Source organism: Gopherus evgoodei, chromosome 2, assembly GCF_007399415.2.
Source record: "Gopherus evgoodei ecotype Sinaloan lineage chromosome 2, rGopEvg1_v1.p, whole genome shotgun sequence".
NCBI lineage: Eukaryota > Metazoa > Chordata > Testudines > Testudinidae > Gopherus > Gopherus evgoodei.
In genome coordinates, this window is record NC_044323.1 from 81,687,325 (window position 1) to 81,709,110 (window position 21,786).

Here is a 21,786-nt window from a genome sequence, read left to right on the forward strand (position 1 = left end):
ACTAACCAGAAACAGCCCTAGTGTAAGATACAATGAAGCTCTCACTAAAGCACTATACATTGCAAATCTCTCTAGGAATGAACAATTGGCAAAGTGCTACTTAACATTCTTTCCAGTTCATGTTGATTGTAAAAGGTTTAGAGAAAGACCATGGCCTTCTGGGAGGCTTTACACTGAAAAGAGAAGACACAAAGGCTTACACTTTATGAGCTTCATTATGGGCAGAATTCCTCCTATGGGGAGGAACCCTCCCCCCAAGTTCTTTATAAAGGCAAATAAAAAATGGTGTTAGCCAGGTGTTTTGGTTCAGAGGCATTGTTTAAAAAGCTAATAAACAAGAGTTAACTGCATTTGCTTTTCAATCAGATCTCCTTTTTGGAGTCAGCTGAGAGGCCTGGAAAAATAAGCGCATTCTTAAGAGTGTTCTAGCATAGATTTTTGTTTGAAGTATGGCTGAGATATGTTTATAGAATGGTGTTAGCGCATGACCTAGGCTGTAACAGCCTTCTCCAACATGGTTTTAAAACCATGTTGCCTCATCCACATGTTAAAATCAAGAATTCAAATCCCTTGATCATGCTAGCCAGACAGCCATGTTTAATAAGTATGCTTTAACATTATTTAATCTATCTATGGGTTTTATACAGCTGCCCATAACTGCAGTATCTGAGCCCCTTCCATGTGAAATCAACAGCAAAGGCCCTAGTGGACTTCATGAAATCTCTGACACTTCTCCCTTTTGGGGGTAAAAACTCAACTTGGGGTAGAGGTTGCATGTTGGGGATTTTAGATATAAGGAGGTATCAATGTTTAACTTTTTTAAAACTCAAAAGTTAACTTTAGAAATATAGGAACTGTCCGATGGGATCAGACCATGGTGCATCTTGACCTCTATCAGCTGACAGTGACCAGCTGCAGATACTTCAGAGGAAGGTGCAAGAAACATTGTTACGGATAATTTACCCATCGGGGAAATTTCTTCCTACCCCCTCAGTTAGAAGTTGTCTTATACCTTTAATCATCAGGGATTAGGTGTAGGTATACTTAATCCTGCCTAAGTGCAGGTGAATGGACTAGATGACTTCTTGAGGACCCTTCTAGCCCTACATTTCTATGATTGTATCACTTTCAAACTTTTGTTTTCAATCCTTAGTAAAGTAACTCTTTATCCATATAAATGTCCAGAATTTTTTAATTCCACTGAATTCTTGACCTCAGTGATATTTTGGGGCAATAAGTTCCACTGTCTAATTTTACATTGATAAAAACATTGCATAAAACAGTTTTAAAATATGCTGTCTTCTAATGTCACTGAATGTCCACTTGTTCTTGTACAGGTTTCTCATTAAGCAGTAGGATACTGGAAATTTTCCTTGCAGTATCACTTTTCTATTTGATTGTTATGGACTGTACTGGATGTCTCTCTCACTGGGTACAGATAGTCTCCCAATGACCAAGCTTTCTCTTGATCATCACTTGCATGGAATAATGATAGGGATACCATAACCATTTAAGTATGTATGACTAGCATAATGCCATTCACATGATCCACCACTGAGAGGAATAGATTTCAAAATCTCATACTATTTAAGACTGTAAGGTTTGGGACAGGGACTGCCTGTTTTGTACAGGGCCTAGACTAATGGGACTGAGTTGGAGTATCTATACTGCAAAACAAATAATTTCTAAAGAAATGTAGAAGAGGTGGATTAGGAAAGGCTAATAAATAAACAAATACCACACAGTTACTTTAGACAAGTAAGATACCACTTGGCAGTCTGTGTTGTCAATATCAGTCCAGTCTAGGCATATTAATATAGAAACAAACTTGTGATACACAACTGTCATAAGATAAATAAAATGGTGCTGGTTAGAAGCATGTTAACTTTATAAAAAGTTTCAACAGCTGTCATAGGCTAAACCCAAAACACTTCAGTTGACAGCCATACATCTTTCAAATACACAATCCAATATGGGATTAGGCTGTGTCAAGCTTTCCATATCTTCATCTCTCCCCTGCTTATTTTTTCAGAACTTGATTCCATCATCGAGCCCACACTAGAAACCAAGTTGTGACTCACTGTAAAAATGCAGCCGCGACTTGATGTATTTCTTGCACAATTGGCTATAATGACTTTTCTTTTTCAAGACAGAACAAAAATTGTTCCTTATTATATGTGTATGCATTGCAACGTAAAATATACAGTTCACTTCTTCATCCTGGAAAAGCAAATACACTCCTGTGCTAACAGCAATAAATACTGTCGTCTGCTGCTGAAACTGGCAGTTACTGCAGCCCTCGTTAAAAGGCATACAGATATGTTGATCTTATTGCATTTTTCTTCCTCCTAGTAAATGAGGGTTTCTATTTACAGAATTATAACACCTCCCACATACATGAAAAACTCTTCAAAACTGTTGCCTAAGGATTTTGTAAATGTTTACGCAGAAAAAGTAAGACTACTGTGAGTTCCAAATGATAGTTTAAAAGGCTTCTTTATTAGTCCTTATAGAGGCATCTGAGTTTTAAGAATTTATAACAACGTGTATATCAGACAGACACTGGAATTAAACTGGTTTTAATTTTCAGCTGATGCCTATGTTTGACTGCCTGGCTAGATACATTTATTTATGGCTAGGATTTTTAAAGAATTACATTACAAAGAGCAGATCTTCGTTGTAAATATGCCAACTTTGCCAAATTCCCTTGGTGTTTCTCTGTTGAAAAGGACTGCTGAAAGAGAAAGCATACATCAGTATGTTCCAGTGGGCAGGGCAAGCAGCTGGGAACTAGGAGAGTTAGTTTCTGGAATTAAAAAATCAGAGACCCAAATCCTGTTTGCTAAGGTTGGAACTAGTGTGGGATTCTAACTGGATTCTAGCTGCTTGAGTGACTGACTAGATAAACTTGTTTATGACTATTAAACAGGATGATTTTTCTGATTTCTTTTCCATTTAGGAGACAGGCTGTCTAGCTGATGAATTGGCTCCAGGCTTAAGAGACCTTTTTAGACAGCTAGCTGATTTTTTTGGCTGGCTTCCTAGCTGCAAAGATACCCCCTGCGTGGCTGGTTTAAAAGGCCACTTGATTCACTGCCTGTAAAGAACAAAGGTCATCGTACAGTAAACCCTGTAATTTTCTTTTTTAAGAAAACCATTCCAAATGACTGCAGTGCAGACTTGAGGATTCAAATTCCCTCTCTTCCTTTTGTTAAACAGTGTAAACTTCTCTTTGTGCATATAACAGTGGCATATTGTACACAAAAATGGCTGCACTGGTGCATGAGAATTACTCTGTATTTTATGAAACAATCTCATTGACTTCAAATTCCCTTAGGAACACAATTGTTTGTTTGCACATAATGAAATCCACCGAAAAAACAAGAGTTGCCATTTGGGTTCTCACGTGAGAGCTCACCTTGAACCAAGAAAGGATGCTATGTTTGCCTTCACCAGCCCTGCATTACTAGTATCTAAGTAATTCTTTTGTACAATGCGTTTGATGTGCTCAGAGATGTGCTATCTGGTGAAAACAAATTCTATTCTATTCAGAAGAGACTTTCTGTAGTTTGTAAAATCTGAAGAAGATAAATGTAAGGAGATGGAAAACAAGCAAAAAAGGACACAGATTAAACCAGAATATATGAAAAGTATTTTTTTATATTCTTAATTTGTCTGTCAAACAGGTCCGAAGTGCACTGTCAGAGCTGTGTAAGGAAACATCCATCCTGATGGCCTTCACCAGGGGTTCTCAACATTTTTCTTAAAAACTCCATTGGTTTTCTGCTTATAAAAACCAGAGCCTGCGGTAGGGGGGGAGCAAGCAGGGCATTTGCCTGCAGCCCCATGCCACAGGGGCCCCCCACAAAGCTAAGTTGCTCAGGCTTTGGCTCCACCCCCAGTGGCGGGGCTCAGGGCCCTGGGCTTCAGACCCATGCAGTGGGACTTCAGCTTTCTGCACTGGGCCTCATTGAGTCTAACACTGCCTCTACTTGGCGGACACCCTGAAACCTGTTTGAGGCCCCCCAGGGGGCTCTGGACCCCTGGTTGAGAACCACTGGCCTACACTACCCTAGCCAGAATCCAGTGCTAATTGGTTCCTATAAGCACTCAGTTGCACCAAAACTGTGAATAAGGAATAATGCTATTTCATATTAGCAAACCCAAATGTGATCTCTATCTAGGAAGCAGAGGTGACTGGTGACACGTTATGGTTTTTTGAACGTTGTTGTGGAGCAAGTATTCACTACAGTAGTTTGGCTCTTTAATTATATTTACTAAAAACACTGATAGAAACAAAGGCAATTTCCTAGTAAGATACATTCCAGAGATTGGCCCAGATACCCATGAACTTTAGGACACTTGAATACTGATGCAGACATTGTAGGTTGGGCCCATCTCTAATGTCTTCTTAACTGCAGCTTCAGATCTCTCTCCCAAATCTCTTTTTCTTTTGCCTGCTTTTCCTTACACTGCTGCCTCCTGTAGCATCCTTGCTCAGCCTGACAATATGGTGAAGTAGCTTCCTTCACTGATCAAATAGGAAACCCCAATACCCTGGCTTTTCTTTATGTTTAAATGAAGACTGACTTGACAAGGATCAGCAGCAATACAGTTTTAGCCAATAAAGATTCTTCCTTTTTCTACATTGTGAAATAGATTTAAATAAGCATAATTGGTATTTTTAATGGGCTTCATTTTGAAGCATTCCATCAGTCACTCACAGGCTAGCAGCCTTAGCACATATTCCCATTATTCTTGCAATAGGAAGTTGATGAGGGCAGTTCTTGGAGACAGAAAGGCCTTTTTGATAGGACGTCCCTGGAGGTGTTTGATTCCCAGCTCACTTTGAAGAATTAGTTCATGGACTTCCTCAGCATTCCGGGCTACTTGGCGAGGCATACTGACTTTGCCACAAGCTTTGTTATTGATCTGGAAAACAGAGACATGACAGCAAGAAAGGACTGAAGTTACTAAATTGGCCCAAAGGACTTCATATTTACACTCTAATCCACCCAGTTACACTTGTAAGAAACAATGATATCAAACTTCTCTCTTTTTCTTTATTGACTAGAAAGAAAAAAACAAATAACTCCCTAGGTACCAGAGTACCAGCCGTGTTAGTCTGTATCTGCAAAAAGAACAGGAGTACTAACAAAATTCTTTCAGCATAAGCCCTCATGGGCTAAAACCACTTCATCAGATGCATGCAGTGGAAAATACAGTAGGAAGATATATATATACACAGAGAACATGAAACAATGGTCATTACACAAAGTAAAACTATTTCCCCATGCTTATTCCCCCCCTCCCACCCTCCCACCCACCCATCCACTGTTCCTCACACCTTCTTGTCAACTGCTGGAAATGGGCATTTTGATTACCACTACAAAAAGCTTTCCCTCCCTCCCTCCCCCTGCTGGTAATAGCTGACCTTAACTGATCACTCTCATGACAGTGCGTATGGTAACACCCATTGTTTCATGTTATCTGTGTATATGTATCTGTGTATATGTATCTTCCTACAGTATTTTCCACTGCATGCATCCAGTGAAGTGGGTTTTAGCCCATGAAAGCTTATGCTCAAATAAATTTGTTAGTCTCTAAGGTGCCACAAGTACTCCTGTTCCCTAGGTACCACATAGAAGGAGAGTGTCTCTGATTCACAGTATATGCTCAAGGAAACTTGAAAGAATGGCAATGTGAATTCTCCTTTTTGAAGGCTTCTAGTATCAGCAGACTCTACAACTAGGTGATATATTAAATGTTTGAGAATTGCACAAGCTGAACAAGGAGACAGCAAATCTAACGGTTTGGCAGATGGAAGTTTTTCACAGTCTGCTTTAGACTTTTGCTTTGTCTTTTAAAGCACTTGAATGATAAACCACAGAGATTAAACCAGTTTAGTTTAAAACAAAACTTGTGACAGGGGAGATACCTCCAAAAGAGATTAATCACAAACTATTTTTAAAAAATGACATCCGTTTATTAACAAGATGAGTATCCATAAAGCTAACGGCAACTGCTAGGAACACATCCCCTAAGAAGGTAATGCTTTCGTTTGTTTGGCTGCTTTACAAAGCAACCTCCGACTGGCTCCCTAGCAGCATGGCAAAAATCACACACTACTGCAGAATAACATCTACCTACAGATTTATTTAAAATTATAAAAGATACCTCTGGGGATGCCTTTCACCCTTTCATTACTGTAGATCATTTCAGCCAATAAAATAGATAAAGGAAGGAGAGTGGACATCCCTACTGAGCTCCTCCTCCCAATTTAAAACCAAGAGATTAGTTACCACAAAAGCTATCAGATTTGTATGTAACATTTTAATGTAATTAATGAAATCAACCCCAATCCTAAATTATATCAAATAAGGTTTTTAGATATTTTTATTTAGTTTAACCAAATTACTTCCCTGTAGGAATGTGGAAGGCCAGCGTAGGTGGTGCAGATCTTTGTCCTTTGGATCAAAAAGTAACATTTTCCATGGAGTTTGGACTGGAGCTTGTGTGAAACCTTTTCTGGCCACTGCATTTTATAAAGGATATTAGTATACAGTACAGCTACTGCAAACCAGGAGGAGGGGGAGAGGTGGGTCCCAGGTTTGGTAAAAGGAAATTATTTGTGCAATACTTAATGACAGAAGTAGGGGATACTTAACTGTAACTGGAGGTGCTTAGAAATGTGTGGTCTCTATCTGTATTCCACACGTGGGTATGCATGTGCACCATATGCCTGAGTCCAGAAATTCTTCAAAGTAGTATCCTTTGGCACACAAATGTATAAATATATAGAGATATACCTATCTCATAGAACTGGAAGGGACCCTGAAAGGTCATTAAGTCCAGCCCCCTGCTTTCACTAGCAGGATGAAGTACTGATTTTGCCTCAGATCCCTAGGTGGCCCCCTCAAGGATTGAACTCACAACCCTGGATTTAGCAGGCCAATGCTCAAATCACTGAGCTATCCCTCCCCCCAGTACATTTCTTCTTGTGCTCCTGACTGAGGATATAGGAGGTAGTGTGAGTCGACACCTCTCTAGTTCCTCTTCTTACCGCAAATCCAACAAGATCTAGGGGATGGAGGGTAGGTAGTCGAATACAGATAGGGACCACAAATCTCAAAGAATCTCAAAGTTACAGTAAGCAAACTCCATTACTTCTTTGAGTGCTGGTCCCTATGTGTATTCCACATGTGGGTGATTTGCAAGCACTGTTCAGATTGAAGGTGGGTGTGAGGAAGCAGGTATCAAAGATGCTCACAATACTGATCATACAGCTGCATTCACAACTGAAACATGAACTACAGCATAGTGTGTTGTGAACATGTTGACAAAACTCCAGGTGGTCATCCTGCAGAGTCCTGCAGCAGAACATCAGATAAGGATGCTGTGGAGGCAGCTTGTGCTTGTGTGGCATGAGCTGTTTCACCCCTGAATGAAGCAGTTTTGCCATCTTGTAATGCTCTAAGATGTATCGCGAAACCCACTTAGAAACCCTCTGGGAGGATATGGCTTGCCCAAGCAATCTCTCTTCTATGGTGATAAACAGTCTCAGTGATTTCCTAAAGGGTTTGGTTCTTTGCAGGTAGAACACCAGGGCATGCGGAACATCCAGGGAGTGAAGTCTCTTGTCTTCAGAGGAAGCATGGGGTTTTGAAAAAAATATAGTTAAGTGTATCATTTGATTGATCTGGAACTCAAACAACCTTGGGAAGAAATATGGGGTATAGATGGAGAAAAACCTTTTCTTTGTGAAACACTGTATAAGGAGGATCTGCCATGATGGCTCTGAACTCACGGACTCTCCTGGCCGAAGTGATAGCCACTAACAATGCCACCTTCATGGATAGGTGGGTCATGACATGATGCCATAGGATGGATCTGAGAGTGTCAAGAGGACAAGGTTAAGGTCCCGTTGAGGTGTAAGTTTAAGGCCTGGTGCAAAAGAGCAGATCTTTCATAAATCAGACTGTAGCAGGGTGAGTAAAGATGGAGCATCTTTCCACCAGAGGAGGAAGGCACTTACTGCTGGTAGGTGTACTCACAGTGAGTGAGACTTGAAGTCTTCAGGGACGGGAGATAGTCTAGGACAACCGGGATGCTTAAGGTGTCTGTAGAGTGTTGGTGGAGTTGTGCCCAGGTTGAAAAGCATCTCCATTTGGCCACATAGTAGGGTCTAGTAAATTTCTTTGTGCTTTGGTTAAGGAACTTCTGAATGGGGAACAAACATGAATGTTCCATTTTCAATGCCCATCCAAACACCAGGCTGTGAGATGGAATGAGTCTGGACTGAGATGCTTGATTTCCTCCTCCCGTCCTGTGTTAGATCTGGGAATGGGGTGGATCCTGTTTGATGGCTGGACAGACATTGTTAGAAGTTCTGTGAAAGCAGAACTGTCTGGGTCAGTAGGATGCTAGGAAAAAGATGTTGGCTCTGTCTTGACATAGCTTCCCCATGATTTATGAGAGCAGGAAAATGAGAGGAAAGGCATATCTGAGGCGGTTCATCTAAGACAGTACGAGAGTCCCATGGCTCCCCTGGAACAATACAGCAGGGACTTTCAGTGCAGGTGGGATGCAAAGAGGTCCCATAGGGGGGTACCCCATTGTTTGAACACCTTTGGCTGGGGGGGGTGGGGGAGGGAAGAGGCGCTCAGGCCTCCGGATGGCCTGGGGCTCCTCTGGCTGAGGGGGCGCTTGGGGCTTCTCCACGTGGGAATGGGGGGCAGGTGGGGGGCTCTGGCCATGGGGGTGGGGGGCACGTGGGCAAAAGGAGCAGAGCCGATGCTAGCCACCCCAAAGGGGTGCTCCACTCACTGCCCACGTGCCTCACCTAGACAGTATAAGCACTGTTGATCATCACTGATGGAGACAGAGCGAGGGCAGGAGAAACAATTCTTGAATCTTGGGACTTCGGGCATAGTCCTAGAGCTGGGGAGGGGTTACCCAGCTGGGGAAAAGATATATCCTAGGCTAACTATAACTTTAACTACTAAGCTAAAATTCATAACCATTTACAAATATTGTCTTTCTTTGCCTATAACTTACTGAAGGAGGACATGACTGTGACTCGGTCCATGTGGTGGTAAGAAGGAACTGGAGAGGCGCTGACCCGCACTGCCTCGTATACCTTTGGTCCGGAGCATTAGGAGAACTACTTCACATGTGCGACAGAGCCAATGAACACTGCTTTGAAGAGTTTTCAAACTCAGGTGCAGGGTGCACATACTTATCCACCTGCGACATACACACAGGGACCAGTACCCGAAGAATAAGAACAACACCACACATTCATCTCTCTATTACAGATTTTACGGGTCATAAAAACCTGTCTGCACATGCCTACTTTGTTAAATGCGTAATCAGAGAATTCACTCCCATTAACAAAGTTACTAGAAACGACATAGCACGGGTAGTGTAAAGATGCTCATTCTGTAACATGATAACATCCTTTTAAATAGAGAGATCCAATGATTATATTATTGTATAATGCGCTCTAAACAAAACCTCACTGTTGTAATGATTATTGTATTGTCTCTTATTTACATGACTAAGATTTATAAACCTGTTGACACTTTCTAAATTAAGATAAAGTTAAAAAAAACACAACCCGACTCTGTCTATACATTAGACCTTACTCTAATTCCTTATATGATGCACCCCATTAGATTTCAGCCATACGCTACAACACTTTATTGTAGCTTTTATGAAAAAATCTGCAAAAGCTGTTCATCAGACTATTTCTTTTTGACAGGGGGCTGCAAAAGATGGTCCATTGATGAAACATTCCAAAGAAAAAGTATAATGTCAAAATTAGTAGAGTGCTGAAAAACACATAGGGAGACTGGATGGCTCATGAGATTCTTAATAGGATATAAAGCCTTTCATTACTAGGTCAACAGTTCAAATCTATCCCAGGTTAGCAGTGGCTGATGAGATGGTAACATCTGATGCTGTTCACTGTCTTATGCGAAATCGGTTAACAAGTCTCAGTGTCATTTCCAGTGGGCAGATGTCCACAGTGCAAAAACTATCACAACCCGCATACTTGGTGCCAGTCTTGGCAGAGAAGCCACAGGACTGAATGAATATGACAAATGGATTATCTTTTCACTCCCACAAGTGGTCCCTCCAGTCAGGGCAGAGAAACACGGGCAAACTTGCATTGCAGCTGCCAACGCTGTCAGTCCTGACCGGCCATATCCTTGCTATTTGTGGCTGGGGCAGAGCTTGCAAATTATGTCAAACTGCAGTGTGGTTTTGTGATGTCACCAAATATTTACAAAATGGTTTTCCTCACCACCTGATGTGAAAGGCTTGTGTATTAACTCTGTTATTAAAATACAACCTTCAGAACATCCACCACCTTTAACAAGCACTCTAGTCACATTTAAAAAAAATAAATAAAAAACATTACATCAGATTGTCAGCCGTACCCTTGTCAACTACTATGATTAGTCACCTTTCTCTAGCCTTCAATGGGCTAATATAGCCCATATCTGCTCCAGGTAGAAGTGTTCAGACCAGAAAGCCAGGGTGCAAATATTCTGTCTGTGCACCAAGTACATCCTGTGTTACTGCAAAATCTACTTCAGTGTGACCTTCAAGAGGGGACAAAAAACGTGCTTGTGTCCTTTTTTGCTTCAATTTCCTTTCTGCTACTTTTTTACATTAGACATTCTGGATGTCATCTACTTGGGAAGATTCTTCAGGGATTGAAGCCTAGTGAAACAATGATTCTGCAAAAGATTGAACTGAGCAATTAGAGGGAGAAGACCTTCAAGTCAGACTTCCCTACTTTTTTTTTTAACACCCATCTGACTCCAATCCATTAACACTTGCACTAAAGCAGTACAATAAGCAGCAAAAAAAAGAAGTCATAAACGAGCTTTAAAAAAAATCCTTTGCAAGACTAGAATTCTGAACAATTCTGCAGGCACTGATATGTGAGGAACTCTACTTGTGTGTGTTTGCAGAATCAGAGCCTAAGTGTCTAAAGAAATAAATCATTTTGCTTTTCCTTTCTAATTCATTGAGCTGACACACACCACAGTGGGTAGTTCCAGATAGTTTTTACAATGCCAAATAGTATGATGTAGTGTAACGGTGGGCAAAGTGCAGCTCTACAATAATGCCTGGGCCAGCAGAAATGCACACATACTGTACAGTGCATCTAAGCCCTTCTCCTGCAGGTAATCTAAGGTGTAGCAACTGTTTCTTTTTGCCAGGCTCTTAAAAGGAGCTGCTTTCTGTTTTCTAATTCACCTAACTCCCCTTGGCTCAGAGAAGGCTTTAACATAAGAGACAGTAAATCAACGTGTGTTGCCTCAGGCACACAGACTGTTCTGTCTCTCTAAAAGACCTGAATTCAGGTTAGGCTGAGGGCACATTTTACTGGATCCACTCTGGGAATTTTTTACACCCTCATTTGTTTTTAAATGGAATATAGAGGGTTCAATAATGCTGACCATTGACAAAAGGACTCACTGTACAACATCCTGGAAAACAAAAGACTAGCCTGGCATTTTGCTGGATAGCATAAACAATAGAATGAGAAAGGTAAACAAAGGTTGTAATGGTCCCCTAGGTCCCTCCCTTAGGCTTCTTTTCTAAACCAAACATGGACTTTTTTTTTTTAAACTTTTCCTCATAGGTCAGATTTTCTAAATCGTTTAGCATCTTTGTTGCTCTCCTTTGGACTCTCTCCAATTTTTCCACATCTTTCTTAAAGTATGGTGCCCAGAATTAGACACAGTACTCCAGCTGTGGGTCTCACCAGTGCCAAATACAGCAGGACAATTACCTCTCGTGTCTTAGCCCTCGTCCAGACTAACCCGCGGCATCGGCGGGTTAAAATCGATTGCTCGGGGATCAATATATCGCGTCTAGTCTGGACGCGGTGTATCGATCCCCGAGCGCGCTTACATCGATTCCGGAACTCCATCAATCCGAACGGAGTTCCGGAATCGACACGGAGAGCCGCGGACATCGATGCGGCGCCGTCCAGACTGGTGAGTACCTCGATTTTAGAAATTCGACTTCAGCTACGTTATTCTCGTAGCTGAAGTTGCGTATCTAAAATCGATTTTAATTCCTAGTCTGGATGTGGCCTTAGATACCTCACTTCTCTTAATACACCCAGAATATTAGCCTTTTTCACAGATGCATCATCGACTCATATTCAATTTGTGATCCACTATCACCCCAAGATCATTTTCAGCAGTACCATCACCTAACCAGTTATTTCCCATTTTGTAGTTGTGCATTTCATTTTTTCATCCTAAATCAAGTACTTTGTACTGATCTTGAAGGTGAGGTGTGTATTTGTTTATCTTTTTTGTAATTTTTAGCAAAGTCTTTTTGACTGTTTTTGAGTTACGGATGGATGAAAGAGCCATACTTTTACCATTGTAAACCATTTTAATTATTTCTTTTTAAAATAAGACTACAGCAAAAATTGTAGTCTGAAGTTTTTGCCCACTTGGCATTATGGACTTTCCTTTGTTCAGAGAACAAAATAAGAAACCATAAGCAACTGAAAGATTTTTCTAAGCTGGGGCGGGCAAACTTTTTGGCCTGAGAGCCACATCAGGTTTCCAAAATTGTATGGAGGGCTGGTTAGCAGAGGCTGTGCCTCCCCAAACAGCCAGGTGTGGCCCAGCCCCGCCCCCTATCTGACACCTTCTGCTTCTCGCCCCGACGGCCCCCCTGGAACCCCTGCCCCATACAACCACCCCTTTTCCCTGTCCCCTGACTGCCCCCGGAACCTGCCCGACTGCCCCCCACCACCCCATCCAACCCTCCTCTCATTCCTGACTGTCTCCTCGAGACCCCTGCCCCCATTCAACCCCCCCGTTCCCTGCCCTTTGACCACCCCAAACTCCTATCCACACCCCTGCCCCCGACCACCACCTCAAATTCCCCTGCCCTCTATCCAACCTCCCCACTCCCTGGAGCACCGGTGGCTGGCGGAGCTACAGCCGCACTGCTCAGAGCATCAGGACTGGCAGCCGCGCCCATGCAGCACAGATCACTGGGTAGGCTGGGCTCTGCAGCTGCACTGCCCCAGGAACTCGCAGCCCGCTGCCCAGAGTATTGCACTGGCGGAGGAGCGAGCTCGGGCTGCAGGGAAGGGTCTAGGGGGCTAGCCTCCCAGGGCAGGAGCTCAGGGGCTGGGCAGGAGGGTCCTGTGGGCTGGATGTGGCCTGTGGGCTGTACTTTGCCCACCTCTGTTCTAAGCATTTGCTAAGGATTTTAGCAGAACTAAAGGCATCATATCATATTCTGCCCATCTGGATCATCCAGGGGCTCAGGCAAGGACAAGAGATTTTGGTCTCAGTCTGTTAACACAACAATTTGCATGAGGAAGACTATAACCAAAGTCTTCATTGTCTTTTTCAATGTGAAGATACAGTTGTCACAATGCAAAATGATAATAAAACTGTCCACTGCTAAACTATAATGGCAAAAACTGAGAAACTCATGCATCCTGAACCCTGTTCACCCATATGAGGTGAGGGATTAAGTATATTTATGTTCACTCACATGCTACCACTACTCTGGCAATTTTCCTCCTTCACCTTTTTTGAAAATAAACAAGAATTTTTAATCCAGCCCTCAAATTATACCAGCATAAGGCTGTACAGTCAACGACAGGTGTTTTACAGAAGTTACGATTCCAACTGTAACATTAACTTAGCTGCACTGTAAATATATCTAGTACTTTCTCATTCTGTTGTCCAGGTTAAATGTGTAGAGGAACAAATTATTGTTCAGGTTGCAAAATGTATATCATAAAATCTGAAAGATGTGCCATGTGACCAAGTTAACCTTCTTGTTAGAATTTTAACTTGTGCATTTCCTGATTTTTTTGTGAAAATAGTTGTAAAACCTTAATGTCACCTTCATAATGTTTTTCTATTTTACACACACACCCAAATAAAATCTTTAATTATCTGATCACATACTATTTATTTTACAGATCCTGTCTTCTTCAGTGCACAGGATGGACAGAAACACAAGAGAACATCTTTACATGTAGAATGTGTGTGTGTTTATAGGTATGTATATCATGTAAAAAGATTCTCTCTTTCGTGCACTGAGAGAGGCAGGGGTCCTGTAGACCAAATAGTCTGTGACTATATAATTAACAGTTATCGTAATGCATGTGGACAAATGGCTCTAATTATAGTTACACAGGCACCAGAAGAGCTAAACCTGGGGGACTCATGGCATGCCCTCCTCCAGGCTCCAAGATCTGCAACTGTTCCCCTAAAGGCTAAAGAGGCAGTTGCTACTGCTGTGTCACAAGCTGGAGTTAAAGCTTTGTTGGGTCTGGGAGCATGCTGAGTGCAGTCAGGAGGTTCCAGAGATTTTAGTAACAAGTTTTATTGATCACATGCAACTGGCAACTTCCAGAGGCTCATAATTTGGACAACTCTGGATGGACTTTCATGGGGACAGCAAAAGGCATCTCTCTCTCTGACCCTGGACCTACTTTCTTACGAAATTCCAAGGTCTTGCTGCAAAGCATGAAGGTGCTATAGGTCTGCAAAACACAACTGGAAAAAAAATTGAACATTGGCAGAACTACTTTATTTCCTCATTCCTGAAAACAGTTAATCATGTTTTGCTGAGATCTGCCAAAATATGTCAGCCTGAGGTAGAGACCAAACATGGAAAACTTTAGCCCAGACAAAGTCTGGCTAAGTTACAAGCAACTCAAAACAGGGTCTTAAAATGGTAAGTGTTAGGTAACCTTAATGATAGGCAGAGCAGCCAGTTTTGCCTATAAATATACACTTTTGTATAGATACATCATCATCAGTGGATTAACAGATTAAAAATATGTAGGAGTCCCTTAGCTGATATGTTCATAATTTCTGCTTTGGACTCACTCAGCTTTGCTCTGCAGTCCCTGTCCTCAACTGTGCATAAGTCAAACCTCTTAGAGTAGTGCTATCCACAATCATACAGTTATCTCTATACTTTTTTATTCTTGGTTTCTCTTGCAAGACCACTTCACTTATTCATCTGAGCAGTCTTCCAAATTAACCAGCAAAATTCTAACTTTAGCTTTCATTCTTTCTAACCTAGCATTGAGTCAATCAGCAATGTAAAACCTCATCTGTCGTCCTCAAGAACAAAACTAGCAGCTAATAATGCATTCATTGACCACTGCTGGAACTCAGGTTGTAAACTCTTACCAGAACAGACATCTCTATGATATCTGGCTGCTGGAGGTATTCTGGGTCCACTTTGGGCCAGGACTGATGCAGCACATCATCATCCCATTTATGATACGTACAAAGTTTATTCTGCACATGTGCCAAACCTACAATATAAAATTGATAAATTGCTGATAATACTTTAACTAGAACATTAAATCTTTTGACTTCATAAATATGTCAAAAGACTGCTTAATTTAAATCTTGTCTAAAGCAAATGCACTGGGAGGAAATAATATGGTTTAGTTTAGCATACAGCATACTATAAACAGAAAGATACATAGCATTCAGTGCTTTGAAGGGGATTTTCTTATATAATGTACAGGGATTCAAATGTGACTGCTTTTCAGATTATGGTTAGAGCTCCAAAACCTTTGCTACTTTGCCATAAAGCACAGATATAGAAGGCCAAAACTTACTCTTTTAATTTAAATTGATGCTACATTGTTATACATAAAAAACTTTAATCTTTAATCTTATAGCTAGGGCCCTACCAATTTCACAGCCATGAAAAGTGCATCATGGATCATGAAATAAGCCCTTCCCCGTGAAAGCCGATCTTCCCCTGCTGCTCTGAGCACCTGAGCCGGGGGCTCCTAGTTCTGCCCATTCCCTGCACTGCCGCTCTCGGGGGAAGCTCAGAAGCTCCGCGGTTGCTGCTTTCAGGTTCCAGCTTTGCAGGCAGCACAGAAGTGAGGGTGACAATCCTGTGACCCACTGACAACAGGTTTGCGACCCCACACAATCCCTTTTTGGGTCAGGACCCCCAGGGTTACAACAAAGTGAAATTTCTCATTTAAACATCTGAAAACGTGAAATCTACCTATTTACAAATCCTGTGGCTGTGAAATTGACCATAATGGACTGTGAATTTGGTAGGGCCCTATTTATAGCCAGTCAACTCTAAACTCTTCACAACTGCAACTACTTCTTGTTTAAATCATTGCTTAATCTCAATCTCACAATATATTCAATGATACTTTTCACATTTAAGTCACTAACCCTCACTGTGGCTCTGTTTCCCCATCTGTAAAATGCTTTATACCATTATTTGCAAGGCTACGTAACAAATTTCTGTAAAGTGGTTTGAGACTCTCAAATGAAAGGCTCTACAGAATGTAAGGGTATGTCTACATCTAAAATTTTGCAGCGCTGGTTGTTACTGCTGTATTAGTACAGCTGTATAGGGCCAGCGCTGCAGAGTGGCCACACTTACAGCAACCAGCGCTGCAAGTGGTGTTAGATGTGGCCATAATACAGCGCTGTTGGGCAGCTTCAAGGGGGGTTCGGGGAACGCGAGAGCAAACCGGGGAAGGAGACCAGCTTCGCCGCGGTTTGCTCTCGCGTTCCCCGAACCACCCTGCAAACCGCAGGGAAGGAGACCTGCTTGTTCGGGGAACGCGAGAGCAAACCGGGGAAGGAGACCAGCTTCCCTGCGGTTTGCTCTCGCGTTCCCCGAACCCCCCTGCAAACCGCAGGGAAGGAGACCTGCTTGCACGGAGGTTCGGGGAACGCGAGAGCAAACCGGGGAAGGAGACCAGCTTGATTACCAGAGGCTTCCTCAGGTATGCTGGGATACCTGCTTATTCCACGGAGGTCAAGAAAAGCGCTGGTAAGTGTCTACACTTGATTACCAGCGCTGGATCACCAGCGCTGGATCCTCTACACCCGAGACAAAACGGGAGTACGGCCAGCGCTGCAAACAGGGAGTTGCAGCGCTGGTGATGTCCTGCAGATGTGTACACCTCCTAAGTTGCAGCGCTGTAACCCCCTCACCAGCGCTGCAACTTTGTGATGTAGACAAGCCCTCAGTATAAACATTATTGCACTCTTTCACACTCCCTGAAATGTGTTACATTTTGATTTTGTCTACTGCTACAGGCTAGCTTTCTACAAATGCTTCCCTTTTTATCAGACTTCACTCTCTCACAAAATACAAGACAACTAATTCTAGCTCTTCAGTGTAAGTCATCAGTAGATAGAAGGAAACAGTACTGAAATCACTCTTTCATGGAATGAACATTTAATATGGAAATAAAATGATTTAATTTACTCCTGTTGCAGGATGAAATAAAAACACCAATTTCAGTGAACTTGAATATCTACAAAAATATCTGAACATGAAACTGATGCTTCCAGCTGCCATTGTAATTATTTGTTTCTCTCATAAAATCAAGGAATTTTCAGATTAAATATACATCATGTATTTCAACGAGATAACATAATTCTAAATGTTTTCTTAAACTAAAACTCCAATCAGAATTGCAAATCCATAGCAACTGATCAGACATGTAGTTGAAAATGCGCATATCTTGTCAACACAGAGTTACAAACTCAAGGTGAAAAAGAGGTCAAAGACAAGTATGTCTTCAGTGACTCAAACAATAGAGTAAGGGAAAACAATAGTCTAAGATGCATAGCCCCACGAGATTTGTTGTTGTTTATGAAGTAATTAAAAAAAAATACTTCACAGAGACAAAGACAGAATCCATAGTATTCCATACATGACAGACACATTTATCATAGTGGTTAGGTAAGGTAAATGTACTGAATAGGGGCAAATGAAAGGAGAGCGAGAGTTTAACTCTACCAAAATTAAAGTCTATCAGAAAAAAGTTGCGGACAAGCCACTTCTCTAAGTGACAGAAATACTCTAGCTATCTTCTTAATGACTCAGAAGGGGGGTGGATTGGTGGGAGTTATTTCTGATGGCAATAAGAACATGCAAGTATTTCCTAAGTGTGACAATGGAGGCTCCAATCTTGTTAAGTAAATATCTGACAAAATACTTCATTGGGGGCAAAACAAGAATGGATTTTTCTGTAACAGGTGTACTGAAACCAAGAAAGCAAAATGAAAGAAATCAAACAGTAGAAATCTTCATGGTGATGATTCATTTTCTCATTGGTCTTTAAAGAAGATAGCTGCTACAGATTCATCTCTTTTTGGCTTTTGCAGGTACAGATGTTCTCTCTTCTTTCCAAAGGATCACATGCCTTGCAGAAAAACATGCATACAGGACAGGCCACTCCTTATTTTCCTGTTTAAATGGCTTCTTCATTCTATTGCAAAAATACCTTCAAAAGATCTGAGACAAGACCTAAAGAGGCAGAAACTGGGTCACCCATAATCCCTGCAGAGGCTGTCAGTCCTCATAAAATAAGCAAAAGGAAAAGATTCTTCAGCAGATACAGAATATTAATACCGCAAAAGAAACGTCACTCTTTTTAAATAGATCCTTTCACAAGACATATCACCATTTAGAAAGATTGAGCTTGTCTATATTTAAAAAAATGTGAAAAAAATCAACAGGGCTGGTTTCCGAAAATGCAGCTAGACAGGAAACCAACATGAAAGTTTCATTTACCTTGCCTGCTTGGTTTCCTGTCTTAATTCACATTCTATAAGCTCCAGAAGACAGAAAATGCAAGAATCATTTTGTTACATAATTTCAGAACAAAACAAATAAGAATGGAGCTTTCATCTGTCACAATCTGGAATTGCTTGTACATTTTAAAAAACTAGCCATCAAAAATAGAAATACAGAATTATAGGTTTAGGAGAGACTGCAAGGGTCATCTAGTGTAACCCCTTGCCATGATGCAGGACTTGTTGTGTCTAAACCACCCAGGACAGATGGCTATCCAGTCTCCTTTTGAAATAACTCATTCTGCTGTATGATATTAAAAAATATGATTTTAACCAATCATTTGGCATTTCTAGCAGACTTATCTTTTGAAATTATTAATTTTAACACTTATCTTTGGTCTTGCTTATGTTGGGTTCTCATAGGGGGAGAAGTTACTTGATGAAATACACATTACAAAGAAACGTATTTTGCTTATATTTTCATAGCCTGTCTTCTTGTTTTGGCTATGCAGTCTAAATCCCAACTGACCTACTTAATAATTATTTATGTAGGGCTATAAATGTACACAGATCTTTCTAGGCTGACAAAAGGCAATATCCCTGTCTAAGCGATGCCCAAGGCCCTGATCCTGCCTCTGGATCCGCCTGGGTGGTACGCGCTCTTACCTCATACACAGCCACGCAGGCACCAGGATCCAGCCCTGCAGCTCTAATTACAGGATCAGGGTTCAAGCTAAAACACAACATTGTAAAAGGCGGAAACAAACACTGGTGAGCGTGAAAGAGTGGGTGATAGGGAAGGGAGGACATGGTTTAAAGCAGCAAAATCATGCGAATACTTTGATTAGTAGTGTGAGAGTCATGAGAATTTCATAAGAATAATACTTCCCATAAAATACTGGTTTTGGTGAAGAAAATACAGATTATTAGCCACATGGAAAATTTGTTTTGAGGAAGGGCTAAAAAGGGAGGGGGAAGCAAGGCAGCTCACAGATCACATTAGCACGGTGCTCCCAAGCTTACAGGGTCACATGAAAGAAGGTACAGAGACAAGCATGGTAGAATGAAACAATGGATGCAACTACACTAGAAAAAATTGTACCTGTACTTTTCCAGCAGTAGTACAGCTGCACTGGTGCTGGAATATGAGTACAAATGTTTCTAGTGTATATAGGGCAAAGAGGGCAACGAGGCATGTAGCTTGGGATCGGGGAGAAGGAAAAGTCAAAAGACGTTTGCACAGGTAGGCAGATGGTAGCGCTGTGAAGGCAAGGAAGAGGGGTGACTGAATGTGACGAGGGAGGTGAGAGGAAGCCAGTGGAGGGATTTGAAGTGGCTGTGACCAGAGTTTAAGGCAAGGGTTTTAGGCAGAGATACGGAAATATTAGAAAAGGGCAGTGCAGAATGATCCTATATGAATGTGGTGCAAGTATTTGTTATTCAAGGGGTATTTTAGCAATCTCTGGGTTTGGCAGAGACAAAACAGTGAGAGTCTGCATTGAGTAAAAATACCATCACACAGACAAATGAAGTGCTCTCAAGCAGCTCTGTACAGCCATTTACAATATTTAGTAGATTTTCATGTTTGATTAGTATTCTATTTGCCTCTACAATCAATTCCAAGTATACTGTCATCACTCTACTTTGCTCTTTGGTATATTTCTGTACTGGGGTTTTAAATGGACATTCCCATTAAATAAAATCAAACCAGAGGAATATCAGGATGCATGTTTGGCAGTACAGGAGGTATATGTCTGCAGAGTACATGTGCTATGCTTTGCAACAGCAGAGCAATTAAGTCAATACTATCATAGCTGTTTCCAAACAGCTGGGAGGAAAGTTGTGCAATGTTACTCGTATCACACAAGTGGGTATCCAAGGCTCAACTTACACTTAGCTGAATACAATCCCATGGGGGCTCATTTTGTATGTCTCATAGCAGGAACCAATTAACGTCAAACAACTTTATGGGATGCAGGCCTAGATTTCTAGAGCCAGAGTTCTAGAATGTTCTCCCATTTAGTTTCCTCCAACTGCATCCTTCTGAACAAGGCTGACCATGGTTTTTCCTCCTCAATTCACACAGTAAAATCATCTTTTATTTGACAAGAAACTGGTGGCAAGTTTTTATATTGGATAAGAGTTCTTTTGATATTTGGCCATGTTGCTTATTGAAATTTCTGCTTTTAGATTTTTGTGGGGACTTTGATAATGCACTCAAAGGCCTTTGGGTTTTGTGAGCCATGAAAATACAAGTGTATCGCTAAACAAAAAACATTTCAAAAACGGCACTTAAACTAGCTTTGCACAGTTACTATTACTGACCTAGCTTGTAAGGTACATTATCCTAGGCCATGCTGAGTCATTCTTTCCTGCACAGGATAAATGACTCAGGAATCCTCTGCTCCAGCACTAGAACTCCACTCCACTCTACTCTCTCTTGGTGGGGTGGAACGGTGTCCTGTACTTCTCTGAGACTCTTTCAGGGCATTTATAAAGGGTCAAAATCTGGTAAGAAAGCTGTAAAAGGAGCATAGTTCAGATGAAGACCAAATATATCAATGGTAAATATGTGGTTTGTGCAAGGACAAAGCAAAATTACCTGTCCTTTTAGTAACTTTAACAGAATTTTTATTTAGCCCTTATTCTTCAGATAAAACTCTAACAGCAGCCAGTGGAGGTTTTCCCTGAGCAAGGACTGAGTAAAAACTGAATCAAGATTTCAGGAATGAGACTATTGTAATGACTGTTAATTTGTTGCCAAGACAATTACGGCATCATAAATACCAGTAATTATGCTAAATTTCAACAAATTATGAAAAATGGATGAAGTGACCATGCTTGTTTAACACATATCACATGGCACTTTCATCTTTTAATGACAAAAGTAGGTCTAGCACAAATGAAACTTCTGAAAATGAGCAGCTACACATCCTTGCCTGGATGAGAAAATACTGGGTAAGCACAAACACATACAAAGAGTCTCAAATTTAGCAGTGGTGCATGTATATTCCTCAGATACAAGGTTTCAGGAAGGAAATAGATTTCCTCATCCTGTTAGTGTTCACAGACTGCCAAAATGTATGTCAGCCCAATGAACTCTTCCCACTCTGAGAGACTATATTAACTGTTGTTGGTTTGGGGTTTTTTTGGTTACACTATAGCGTTCTGTACACTGCGT

General features: G+C 41.3%; 1 protein-coding gene across 5 annotated transcripts in view; it reads right to left on the reverse strand.

Moving 5' to 3' along the window:
- Positions 1–2,479: 2,479 nt before the first annotated feature.
- The window catches only part of LARS2 (leucyl-tRNA synthetase 2, mitochondrial), a 113,916-nt gene continuing 94,609 nt past the window's right edge, over positions 2,480–21,786 (reverse strand). Inside the window, exons 20-21 of one of the 5 annotated variants that reach the window (XM_030551158.1) lie at positions 15,216–15,343; positions 2,480–4,932 (exon numbers count right to left, since the gene is read on the reverse strand). In XM_030551158.1, the coding sequence (XP_030407018.1) occupies positions 4,753–4,932; positions 15,216–15,343 (308 nt within the window). In that variant the 3' untranslated portion in view covers positions 2,480–4,752. Of the gene's footprint in view, positions 4,933–5,586; positions 6,536–10,461; positions 10,749–15,215; positions 15,344–21,786 lie in introns of those variants that run through there. The other 4 variants (XM_030551161.1, XM_030551159.1, XM_030551162.1 and 1 more) reach the window with 4 other exon arrangements.